Source organism: Hydra vulgaris, chromosome 09, assembly GCF_038396675.1.
Source record: "Hydra vulgaris chromosome 09, alternate assembly HydraT2T_AEP".
Classification (NCBI taxonomy): domain Eukaryota; kingdom Metazoa; phylum Cnidaria; class Hydrozoa; order Anthoathecata; family Hydridae; genus Hydra; species Hydra vulgaris.
The window spans coordinates 57,391,723-57,405,341 of record NC_088928.1 but is presented as its reverse complement, the minus strand read 5'-3'; the positions used below and the strand labels follow the sequence as shown (position 1 = coordinate 57,405,341).

At 25.5% G+C, this 13,619-nt stretch overlaps 1 protein-coding gene across 1 annotated transcript in view; it reads left to right on the top strand.

Moving 5' to 3' along the window:
- LOC100204966 (methionine synthase) overlaps positions 1–13,619 on the top strand; it is a 72,573-nt gene that overhangs the window by 46,628 nt on the left and 12,326 nt on the right. Inside the window, exons 17-33 of the mRNA XM_065806142.1 lie at positions 465–644; positions 749–865; positions 1,088–1,228; positions 1,542–1,631; positions 1,713–1,811; positions 2,971–3,024; positions 3,128–3,241; positions 3,408–3,508; positions 5,001–5,189; positions 5,309–5,390; positions 5,486–5,584; positions 5,706–5,778; positions 7,430–7,585; positions 7,886–8,070; positions 9,804–9,931; positions 11,511–11,577; positions 13,461–13,562. Coding sequence (XP_065662214.1) covers positions 465–644; positions 749–865; positions 1,088–1,228; positions 1,542–1,631; positions 1,713–1,811; positions 2,971–3,024; positions 3,128–3,241; positions 3,408–3,508; positions 5,001–5,189; positions 5,309–5,390; positions 5,486–5,584; positions 5,706–5,778; positions 7,430–7,585; positions 7,886–8,070; positions 9,804–9,931; positions 11,511–11,577; positions 13,461–13,562 — 1,977 coding nt within the window. The remainder of the gene's footprint in view (positions 1–464; positions 645–748; positions 866–1,087; positions 1,229–1,541; positions 1,632–1,712; positions 1,812–2,970; positions 3,025–3,127; positions 3,242–3,407; positions 3,509–5,000; positions 5,190–5,308; positions 5,391–5,485; positions 5,585–5,705; positions 5,779–7,429; positions 7,586–7,885; positions 8,071–9,803; positions 9,932–11,510; positions 11,578–13,460; positions 13,563–13,619) is intronic.

The following is a 13,619-nucleotide window of genomic DNA, read 5'->3' as shown; positions in this document are numbered from 1 at the left end:
TTTTAGAACTGAGGGCTGATATATATATATATATATATATATATATATATATATATATATATATATATATATATATATATATATTTATATATATGTATGTATATATATACATGTATATATATACATGAATATATATATATATATATATATATATATAAATTTTTGTTAAGTGATTTTCTACTAATATATATATATATATATATATATATATATATATATATATATATATATATATATATATATATATATATGTATATATATATGTATATATATATGTATATATATATGTATATATATATATATATATATATATATATATATATATATATATATATATATATATATATATATATATATATATATATATATACTAGACATCTTATATAAGCTTATTTGTTAATATTTGCTAATAAAAAAACTGTTTAAAAATGTGTTTTTGTATATCTTTGGTTATGTACATCTAGGCGGCAGATTTTCAATCAAAGGTTGACATTTGCCAAAGATCTTACAAGTTACTTGTCGAGGAAGCTGGTTTTAATCCAAACAATGTTATTTTTGATCCTAATATTCTAACAATAGGGACTGGTATGGAGGAGCACAATAACTATGCTGTTGATTTTTTGAATGCTGTTCGAGAAATCAAAGTTAGTTTTAGCTGCTAGTTTTTAAATTTGAGTTTTTTATTTATTTGGATTTTTCTTTTTGTTTATTTTATTTTATTAATTAACTTTTTTTTTATTTTATTAAGAAATTATGTCCTCATGCAAGAACAAGTGGTGGCTTGTCTAATCTTTCTTTTTCCTTTCGTGGAGTTGATGTTATTCGTGAAGCTATACATGCAGTTTTTATTTTTCATGCTATTAAAGTAAGTTTTGTTTCAAAAGTTTAAAAAGTTTTTTATTCTGTTTATTCATTTTAAATTTATAATCAGTATTCTATTTCTTTATTTTCTACTAATACAAAATAACAATAATAACAATAATAATAATAATAACAATAATAATAATAATAATAATGATAATAATAATAATAGTAATAATGAAAGAACTTATATCAAAGATAATAAGTTTACATTTTTTATGTTTAGTATGGTCTTGATATGGCTATAGTAAATGCAGGTGCTATACCTTTGTATGATGAAATTCCTAAAGAACTGTTAGAGCTTTGTGAAGATTTAATATGGAACAAAAGATCTGATAGTACTGAGCGAATGCTGGAGTTTGCTCAGGTTTTTATATAATAAAATATATTTATTTATTATATACATTTTAATATATATTCTCTAGTTTAAAAGTTTTTATTTTACTTTATGTTTTATTTCAACCAACGTGATTATTGATGGATGTGTAAAAGTTTTTAGAGTGATTATTGATAGGTGTCTAAAGTTATCAAAATGATAAGACATGTTGCGCAACTATGATTTTTAGGTTTTAGGATTTTTAATAACAAATGTTTTGGTTCAATTTTGGGTGGCTATATTATTATTGATGTACGCTATTTTATATGTGTGTTAATATGTTATGTGATATTGTGTTCTTTAGACAGTTGGAAAATCAGCTAATAAATTGGAACTTAGTGAGAGTTGGAGAAGTTATGATGTTATTAAAAGGCTTGAATACTCACTCATTAAGGTGAATTTCAAATTTATGTTATTTAGTTGTTATTTTTATTTAGTTGTAAATGAAAATTTTAAATTTCAATAATTTATTTAGGGGATCGATAAATATATATTAAATGATGTTGAAGAAGCAAGACTTTTGCCTCATTTATTTCCAAGACCGCTGAATATAATAGAAGGTCCATTGATGAGTGTCAGTTTACATTTCATAAGTGATTATTTTTATTAATTTTAATGTTTTAAATTAGTTTCAACTTATGTTTTATATGAATAATTTGAGTACTTTATGATTAATTATTAAACTAAGACTGAATAAAACTTTTAAGGTATTAGAGTATGACCAATAGTATTCTAATTGATGCTTTTTGTTTACAAAAAAATTGGTTCCAATTAACAATCTGCCCTGCAAACTTTAGTCACATTTGTTTTTTAATTGTCTATTGTTGCAAATTTTTTTACTTATAACATGTAAAATCTTTCACTATCTACCAAGAAGATACCAAAATATGTTACATAAGAATCAAAGTCAGTAATGCCTCTTATTTCAAAGTGTATTTTTTCACATTTCAAACAAAAACTGGTGTAGCTGTGTGAATCTAGATGATTCGTACAGCTACACCACTATATCTTCAAGATGTCATGATTAGTATATATAAAAATAAAACATGAATAAAGAATTTTAAAAAAGTTTTTATTATCTCACTTATCTCTTAATTTTATTACTTATTCTTTAACTTTATTATGAACTTTTATCTCACTTATCATTAGGAATTGTATTTATTTTTCTTGCTTTATCTTTTTTTTTGTCTTTTTTACAAAATGAAAGTTTAAACTTTTAAGCTCCGTTTAAATTATTTTGATTTTCTAACCTAAAGCTAGTACACATAGTAAAACTAGTAAATATTCACTATTTTCAAGCTTAAAGTTTTGGTTTTTTGGTTTGATTGTCTTGTTGTTTTACTTCAATGTTATTGAAAGTCTTTTTTTTTACTCCGGTATTACAGCACATGTTTACTTTTTACATTATTTTTACTTGCTAGATACTATAAATAACATTCCAAAGATTTAATTGAAAAACATCATCCTTGTTATTTACAGGTTATGATTCACTTTTTCTTGTCTATTAAAAGTGACAGTTCTCTGAACTCGCTTACATCATAATTTAATACTCTCTTGATAATTTTTCCGACTGGCTAAATGTGAATAAAGTAGAACAAATCTACTTAACAAACTTTTCAAGTTTTATTATATGTTTACATTAAATCAAAAGTATAAAACTAAAAGCATTTCTTAAAAAAATAGGTTAGGAATATTTTTCTCATTTAAGATAAGTTTATAATTTTTATATTTAGGGAATGTCTATTGTTGGCGATAGATTTGGAGCTGGAAAAATGTTTCTGCCACAAGTAAGTAGTATCTCTGGAGAAACAAAAGCTTGCAAATTAATCAAAGAATCTCAAAAAAAAAAGTTAATTGTTGAAAAGTTTGTGATTTTAAATTTTTTAATAGGTTATAAAATCTGCAAGAGTAATGAAAAAAGCTGTCGGTCATCTCATTCCATATATGGAAAAAGAGAAAAGGGAAACTGAAGAAAGAAATGGAAATGTGTCAAAAGAAATAGAGGTTTATTATGCTAGATATAAAAAAAAATATTTTTAAGTTAAAAAGAGATTTAGATTAGCATGTGATAACTGATAGTAATATTGCTTTATGGTTTTATCATCAGCTATAGTTGCAAACATAATTAAAAAGCTTTAGTTTATTCAGCTTTTGATACTTTTTTTTTCAGAAGCTAAGCAATGGAACTATTGTGTTGGCAACAGTTAAAGGAGATGTTCATGACATTGGAAAAAATATTGTTAGTGTTGTATTAGGTTGCAATAATTTTCGGTAATTTTTTTAAAAGTTTTTTCAGAATTTTTTAAATCAATTTTTACACCTGTATATTACAGTGTATATACTTCAACTTTTTAATACCTAATTGTCCTGATATAGGACACAATAACCATTGTCAATACTACCATATTTTAATACCTTAACTACTACTGCATCTAAAGTTTTTAATATTTAAACTGTACTTAAGAATAACAAAATTCATATTCTATAGCTTAATGTGTTTCAAACAATTATTGGCGCAAATGGTTTTTTAAATACAACTTCATTTAAAAATTGTTCAAAAAATATATAAACTACAAGCATTTACCAAATTCTGAAATCTTCTGCCTTATCTCTGTAATTTTCTGCCATATCTCTGCAATGGTATATTAGGTCTTTTGTGTAATGTTGAAACTGTTGTACAACCTTCCTTTTTTCACAGCAATAACCTATCCTAGTTTCTATTTAGAAAACTTAATCAGCGGTCTGGCCATATACATACATTGATTGTTTAAGAATTGTTTAAAATTTTTTAGTGGATCAGCTTCTTGAACTTTTGTTAAGTTTATGTTTTTTGATACTAAAGTAGATGAATCATGTTATTGTTTGTCCTTGTAGTCAATTTGTGATTAATTAAACATGTGATCTGTTTAATTCAGGCCAAATTACATATTTACCATTGCTGTAATTTTCCTTTATGAATGGCATTGATTATACATTTGTTGAGGTATACTTCTTGGTTAATACCTATTCCACTTGGTCATCATTTTTAGTCACACAAGTTGTAAGGAAAAATCTAGGTTACACCAAGTAGCTCTAATTGTCACCAGTAGTATTAAAGTTTTTATTTTGTATTGTATTGCCTATATTTTTGACAAGCCACAAGTTGCTGTATGGGAGTTCTATTCTCTTTTTTTTTTTTGCATGTTAGAAAAAAAAGTTCATTATATTTCTCAATACTCCATAGATGGTTTTATTGAGGAATGTTATGAAAAATTTGACATTTGATTTTTAAAAATTAAATCCTCTTTAGGAGTATTAAATAAAGGATCATCTTTTTTTTTTGCTCTTAAATGATTTTTCTTGTGATTGGATATGTCTATAAACAGTGAGTCTAATGCAACAGTTAGCCTAGAGGTTTTCAAATGACTTACCTTAGTATCATATTAGTTTACACAACGATTTGTATTTCATTAGTTGTTTTTTTTCAATAAGATTAATTTCCCAGAAAAATCGATAATAATACTCAAAGATATAAAGAAACACCAATTGATAAATAAAAATTTAATAGTATTCAAATTAAATTTTTTATAATTATTTATATAAATTATTTTAAATAATATTATTAAAAATTATTAAAAAATTATATTCAAATGATATTATTAAAAAAATAATATTCAAATTAAATATTGTGCTAATCAGTGACAGATGATTAGGTTTAAATTTTAGTGCTTATTTTTAGTTGAAATAATTTATTTCATAACAGTTTTATTTTATTTACTTTTAGTGTAATAGATCTTGGAGTTATGACACCTTGTGAGAAAATTCTAGAAACAGCCATTAAAGAAAATGCTGATTTTATAGGGCTCTCTGGTCTTATTACTCCATCTTTAGATGAAATGATTCATGTTGCTAAGGAAATGGAGCGAAAGGGATTTAAGATCCCTTTACTTATAGGTGGTGCTACCACGTCAAGGTAGTGAATCATTATCTCTCCTAATTTTGTGGCTAAAAACTCAAGCTATTGTGCAATTTATTCAATTAATTCAAGCACAAGCTATTGTGCAATTTATTTATTGTAATTCTTTTTAATAGAACACACACTGCTGTGAAAATAGCACCTCGTTACAGCTACCCAACAATTCATGTTTTAGATGCATCCAAAAGTGTCGTCATAGTAATGTTTATTAGTCTTAATAAAATTTTTTTTTCAAATAATTCTATTTTTTAAATCTACTCTTGTAATTTTTAAAAACTTTTTTTTATAACAAGGCTCAAGCTTTGCTTGATAAAGCCAGTAAAGCTGAATTAGTTGAAGAAATCAAAGAGGAATATGATGAGATTAGGGTTGACTACTTAGAGTCAAGAAAAGTATACTATTTATGTAAATATTTAAAAATATACATTTTTTGTTTGTTTAAAATATTTATGCATATAAATATGTTTTATATGGTTTTTTTACTTTCACAGTAATTGGGTTTATAATTTTTAGGATAAAAAGTATGTCACTATTGAATATGCTAGAGAAAATAAACTGAAGCTTGATTGGGACAATTATAAACCAAGTTTGTTACTTTAATACTTTTTTTTCAATGTAGTTTTCACGTTATGAAAATTTTTCATTGTTTTTTAAGTTTACATTTTTATTTTTGAATCAAATTTTTACCCGATTAAGCTAATTACCAAATTAAGTTAGGATTTAACAGAAAACATAGAAATGGGTTAAGAGCAAAGAGGTGACAAAAGAAATTAGGGAAACATGAAGACAGGAGATAATTCTAAAGCATTGATGTTTGAAGAAAAAAAAATAGCTGAATAAAAGTCTTTAGAGTATAAAAGAACAATGAAAGGATGCAACTTTGCTAATCGTGCTAATCACTAATCGTGCTAATCACTAATCGTGCTAATCACTAATCGTGCTAATCACTAATCGTGCTAATCACTAATCGTGATTGAGTTTTATTTGATGAAACAAGTGATAATAACTAGATTAAGCAGCAACCATGATAGCATTTGTAATGAAAGAGTTGCAACCAGAGACTTAAGCTTGGCAACTAGATCAGCTTTAACAATATTTACCAATATTGTTAAAGCTGATCTAGTTGCCAACAATATTCAAATAAGAGGTTTGTAGAGGTAGAAAATGGAAGCAGGAACAAGAAAATGGCAAGCACAAGGTACAGAAGTCATTTTAGCTGGTTCTAACTTTGAAATATATTGGATATATTGTTTCAATGTGAGATCAGTTTTGAATTATAATCCAGGTAGACACAGTAATTTTGTTAAATAACCAATATTTAAAATCATTTTATAAATAATCAGTAGTTAATATTATTCATTAAATAACCAATAAAAACATTATTTGCTAAATAACCAATGGTTAACATCATTTTTTAGATAGTCAGTAGTTGATATTATTCATTAAATAAAAATCAGTTTTGTAAATCAGTTATTAAATAAAGTTATAATAAATATATAGTTATAATATAAATATAAATAAAATATAAATATGAAGTTATAATAAATAAATAAATAAAAAAAAAAATCAGTTATTAAATAAAGATCAGTTTTGAATTATAATCCAAGAAGACACAGTAATTTTGTTAAATAATCAATATTTAACATCATTTTTTAAATAATCAGTAGTTAATATTATTCATCAAATAACCAATAAAAACATCATGTGTTAAATAACCAATAGTTAACATCATTTGTTAAAAAACAAAAAAATGAATGAATGGTCACAGTTCTGTTTAGTTTTGAGCATTTTTTGACTAAAATTTATTAATGATTCGATGATCCAGTTTTAAACTCTTCTTAAAAAGCTTCAATTTCTAGTTATCTTAAAATAAATTTGTAAAAAAAAGAAGTTTGCCCACTGAATATTCTTTAAATATTTATACTTAACAAGCAAATACTTGAAACAAAAACACAAAATATTCATAAGATTAAAAATAGATTGAGTTTTCTTGTTAGTTATTTTTTCTTGTTAGTTATGTTTCTTTTTATTATTTTATAATGTATTATTATATTTTTTCTGCCTTAAGGTGGATTACTCAATACTCAATAAATTTTTGTATCAAGTTATTAGGACTTATTCTTACATTTACATTATTTTCTCTACTATTAGGTTTTTCTAATTTTTCTGCATTATTAACAGTATTTATTTATTTTAAAAGCTTGTTATTAAATAATAATTTTTTTTAATTCATACAGTTGCGCCTTCATTTATTGGTACAAGAGTTTTTCAAGACTTTGATATTACTCAACTAATAAGTTTAATAGACTGGAAGCCGTTTTTTGATGTTTGGCAGCTGAGAGGAAAGTATCCTAACAGAGGCTATCCAAAACTGTTTAAAGACCCTATCATAGGTACATTATAAAAAAAATACTCTGTATTTGTATTTTCAAATAAAAAACTGTTTTAAAAAATACAAATATGAATTCTTGGATTCCAGATTCTCTTTTTTTACCTAAAGTTTGTAGTTTTGAGCGTTGAAATTTTTTTGAAATTTCTAAACTCCATACAGAGTAAAAAACAAGAAATTAGTAATCAGGTTCTACATTTATGTACATTTTATATAAATTTAAAATGTATAAAATAATAATTAAGAAAAATATTTTATTAGATTTAAAAATTCATAAAACATTTTTGACTTTACCATGTTGCAGGTGAAGAAGCTCAGCGTGTGTTTAATGATGCTCAAGTTATACTTAAAAAAGTAATCGAAGAACATACACTTCAAGCAGTTGGCATGGTTGCTTTCTATCCTGCAAATAGTAATGTTGATGATATTCTAGTTTTTGATGACCAACACAATGAACATATAGCAACATTCTATGGCTTGAGACAACAGGTATTTGAAAGTATTAAATTATATTATTAACAAGTGTCAGTGTTAAAAATAGAAAAGTATGTGTTGTCCTTTGTCATTATGTGGTTTGTTTTGATTTTATTGGATTTAAAAGTATATCAAGTGTTAAAAGTAAATAAAAACTTCTTTTGAAAAATTTTCGTAACAATAAGCTTTAAAAGTTTAAATGTTGGTACAAATAGGTCCTATTTCAGATAGCCCTACTGAATAAGTCTAAAATTATTAAATCTGGCAACCGGTCAGTGTTAATCTGTAACAATGCAATTGTTTTCTTTGACCAGTATGGGTTGTAGCACCGTCCTATTGAAACTATTTTGCAGTCCTAATCAAATAATTTTTGCACCAAAGGTTAGTCCAATCATTTTTCTGTGAGTTAGTACCACTTGGAAGTCTTTTTTTTTCTCCCCTCTGGGAATATTCCCAACTAGGTAGGATTTTTTGATGTTACAGATGAGATACTTTCAGGCATTTTATCAACTCTAAATTTAAGTATGTTCATATTTATGTCAAATGAAAACATTTTAGAACAAATTGCTGTGATTAGAGCCTGGAAACAAAAATACCCAAAAAAATTTGCTTCCCCTACCCCTAACGTGAGAGCAATAAGCTAAGAAAATATAAATTTAAGCATAAATTACATTAATTAAAAAATTAAATTTCATTTCATTGAGGTTTTAAATTCCATATAATAATCTTTTAATGTTCAAAAGTTATGACCATGCAAAAATTCTGCCTTCTCCAAAATGTTGTAAATTTCACAGTGTTGTAATTTTTGAACACTGAAAGCCCTATCTGTTCACATGATCTATCTGTTGCACCATCCTTTTTATTGATGTTTCTGGGTTTTTTTATCCTTCTTATTGATGTTTTGCATTTACTTTGGCTACATTATCTATATTTTTTAATGAGCATTTGTGCCTGTGGTCTTTCTGTTTGTTAGTTATTAAATGTTGTCCTTGCTTCTTTCAAATTGAGCCTTCAATTCCTTAATTATTGATGGTAAATGCTTTGTTGTTGAAGTTCACCTTGAATTGCAAGAATTGAATTAATATTTCATTTATTCATGCATATCAGCACTATTGCAGCATGTTCTTGTAGAGTGTAGTCATTCCCAACTTTTATTCCCAATATCTAAAATGCAAAAAAAGTGATTAGTTTTATAGCTATAAGCAAAACAAATCAGATTGTGTGTGTTTTTTTTTTGACAAATCAGGTTGTGACTTTTTTTATTGATAAATAAGATTTTTTTCAATAAAAAAAATCGCCTTGCAGTATAAAATAAAATCTTTGTAAAAATAAACAACTTCATTAACAAAAATTATATTGATACTGTAAACAATAAGAAAATCTGTAATCAAATACAATTCAATTGCTTTAACTATGGTAAGGTTAAAAGATTAGTGACAATTTAAATTTATTGAAATAAACAAAACAGAAAAAATTTTTATAGCAAATACAAGTACACTAAACTAAGTTTTAATGACCACTTGCCGTAGCAGATTGGTTTCCTTCATGGTAGTGTTTTAGTTTTCTTTTTGATGTTGTTTTAGTTTAAGGATTTTAAGGTTGTCAAATTGTTAAAAATATTTTTCAATCATTTAAAATTACTTCTTCAATAATTAATTAGAAAACAAAACTGTTTTATAACAGAAACATGCTGCATTCAACTTTTTTGCAATGCTATAAAGCTTTAACTTTTCTTTTTTGTATTTTAGTGTGAAAAAGAGGCTGGAAAAGTTGAACCATATATTTGTTTGTCAGATTTAATTGCTCCAATAGGAGTAGAAGATTATGTTGGCATGTTTGTTGTTTCCTGTTTTGGTGCTGATAAATTAGCTGACAGGTTTTTTGTTTTATTATTAAAAATGAAAATCATCAAAAAAAAATTTAAAGAAATAAATGAGTGCCAAGTTTGTATATTTTTTATTTTATGTGTACTTTTTTTTGAGTTGAAAACAATGTTGCTGTAACTGAACATCTATGATACAATTGTGCTGTAACTGAACATCTATGATACTAGCTGTAAATTTTGTTAGGCCATGGTCCAACACAATGTGGTTTAGAACAAAAAATATATCTAAAATGATATCCTAATTTTTTTTTAATTTTTTTAATACATGCTGGTTGCAATTGCTGCTGATGTTCTGGAAATAAAATAAATGTCAGTAATTCTTATGTTATTCCGCCTATTATTAGAAATATTTGGAAAAGTCTTAAAATTATTTTATGTAAAATCTTTTTTTTCCATCTAATTTCTGTAAGATGCTCACACAAAAACTTCATGACACTGTTAGGAAATGACCGAAGCCCCAGCCTCACCATGCGACTGCTGGAATGCTTATGATTGGCGTTGACTGTTTAAATTCTTTTCTTAGCATCTAGTCATCAAAATTTTTTGTCTGCTCATCAACAAAAAAAAATATTTCATATTATTTTTTTCATTACAACACATTATTAGATTTTACAAATTTAAATGCATTTATATTGTTACTATATAAGTTATAGATATAACAGGACCAAAACTCATCAGGTTGATTTCAGTTTTCAAAAATCTTGTTGAATCTTGTTTAAAACCAGTGTAAAATTTACACCCCTTTAAATAAGGTTTTTTATTTAACATATAACTTCAAAATGACAGAAGTATTTTTTAGAATATAGATTCTTGCCAAAGATTGTGCAAAAATAATTTTTAAATGCTCATTTATCTCCTTTTTTGTAGGTTTTCTTCAAATTTACTTTTTATCTACTTTAGTATTATGATAAATCTCTCTACTAAAACATTCTCTTTATGAGCCATAGAATTCTAAATACCTTAATACCAGCCAGTCCCAGAACCATTAAACTGGGTTTTAGAGCTATATCTTCAATAGGAAGAAACAGATATGTTTTTGTAGCTTTTCACAAGGAGGTTCAAACAAGAATTTATTTACAAAGAATCAGCTTCCTAGGTAGATCCAATATTTTAGGTAGATCCAATTAGCTAGGTAGCAGAATTTATTGTTTAAAATTTCATCAAATTCCATTTTAATGTTGCAATCTTTAAATTTTAAGAAAGAAGGCATAAACTACTTAGTTAAGTGCTTGTCCATGGTGCTCTGTGATAAGTCCCTTAGGTCTTCTTGAAGCAACATAGTAACTAAAAAATATATATATATATAATATTTAAAATAAATTGCATAAATTATTTTGATCAATCAAAATCCTAATTTATTGTCAGAAAGTATATTGTTGGACTCAAGATGAAATATTAGAAGTTTGTTAATTAAAGTCTAAAAGTATATATTAACTTGCTTAAATAAAAAAGAAAAAAGAAATATTAACTTGCTTAAATGAAAAAGAAAAGAAAAACTTTAACTTGTTTAAATGAAGAGGAAAAAAGAAATATGAGTAAAGTATTTTACAACTTTTAATTTATTTTTTAGTTACAAAGAAAACTTTGATGACTATAGTTCAATTATGGTAAAAGCAATCGCAGACCGCATCGCAGAGGTATATTCTCCTTTTATTTTAAAATTAAAAATTATTTGTGGAAACATTTTGATTATAACTAAAAAGTTCTTATAATTCTCTTTTAACTGTATTTTGAAAAAATAAAATATTTACTTTTACCTTAGTTTCTTTATTTAATCCGTTTACATTCTTTTAACACCTATAACACCCTTAATACGTTAGCATGATCTAAAAAAATCCCTGTTAACAACAGCTCTAAACAATTTAATAAACAACATACAGTTGTTTCAATAATCAATATCAATAAACAATAAAACGTTATTAAAAAAAAATAAAATAAAATACTTAATGCACTGTAAAATCTAAAAATGTTTGTTGTTTTTAAAGTTGTTTTTGAATATTTTTAGATGTTAAAATGAAATATTTAGCTGTAATGTTTACATATTTATGTGTTTTTTTAGATGTTAAAATGAAATTAAGTTAAAATGAAATGCAGTAGTAGTGTAGTGGTAGAGTGCTCGATTCATAAGTAAGAGTTTCAGAGTTCAATCCTTACCACTTCCCTGGTAGTACCGCACTTAACTTGTTTCTCTGCGCAGCGGCCATGTTTGTCAAGGTTCGTGTTTCAGAGTTATAGAGTTGAGAGAGGGTAATAATCACAATTAAGTAGTCTCCTTGTCTGTAGTGGCCTTCTCAACTTTAAGGAGGTGAATTAATATTTTAAAAAAAATGTTTAGCTGTATTGTTTACATATTTTATGTCTTTTTTGAGTCTTATAAATTTGCACTACATGTAAACATGTAAACAATTTGAAATGTTTATGGGTCAATTGTACAAAATTCAAAAGAATCTTTTACAAAGAAGTTTTCAGTTTTTTTTTAGAAACAATTTTTAGTTTAATCTTCCATTTCACAAAAGTTCTATACTTGTTGCTGTTTTTGTTTTTTTATTTTAATAAAATAAAAGTTTTATTCTTCAGACTTTTTTGCTTTTGGTGTCAGTATGACAGGGTGTTTGTCAGGAATATATTTTTTACAGTGTTATTGTGATATTTGAAATATTTATTGTTATTGTTCTACAAAATATTGGGAACTTTTATTAAAATTGTCCTATCACTTCAACACAAAAAAAAAGATATTGAATTTTGGATACCTTAAACCCATCAGGAATTCAGTGTTATACGCTGTGGTATAGGGCTGGCTAACACTCTGTAAGATTGGCTTACCCAATTTAAATTCTCCTGAAAATTGATCAATAAGTCTAGAGTTTTTCTAAAAAAAAATTTGGAAATTTACTTTCAAAAACAAGTTTTAGCTCTGTTTCATACAGTTACTTTTTTCTTCCACAGGTTTAACCTCTACCTCGTTTACCTCTTTGAAATCTTTATATTACATCTCAGTTTGGATTCTCTTGTAAACTTTATTTATTTCATCAGCTTTTGCTCAAAATTGTATTATTGAATTTTTTTTCTGCTTTTTAAAAAATATACTTTCTTAAAAACTTCTCTCGCAAATAATTTCTAACAGTTTTACCTTACATATAATAATTATTTATTATGTGTTGTTTTGAAAAAATAAAGACAAAACATGAATTTAGTCTAATCTCAAGTTACAGATCATATGTTTGCAGATTTCTTGTTTTTACCTTGTTAATACATATAATATACTTAGATTGTATGGGTTATACTTAGTTTTTTTTAGTTTAAAAAAATCATATATTTAAAGTAAATGTTTACCTTTAGCTAGATACTTTCCTATAGGGTACAAGTTTAGGGGCTGTTCTCTATCCTCTTTCATTGTTTCTTTTCTCGTTCTTAGAAAAATAGTATTTCATCAGTTTAAAGGTTTGTTTTCTCAGAAATATAAAAAATCACTGACGCATATTTTCTGTGTGATTGAAATCAATCCTTTTTAAATATTCAGGCTTTTGCAGAAAAACTTCATGAAATGGTTCGAACGGAACTATGGGGTTATTGCCAAGATGAAAATTTAAGTGCAACACAGCTTCATCAAGTTAAATATGTTGTAAGTTTTACTTAGCTTGTTCTACACATATTTAAAGACTATTTAAAGTATTGTTGA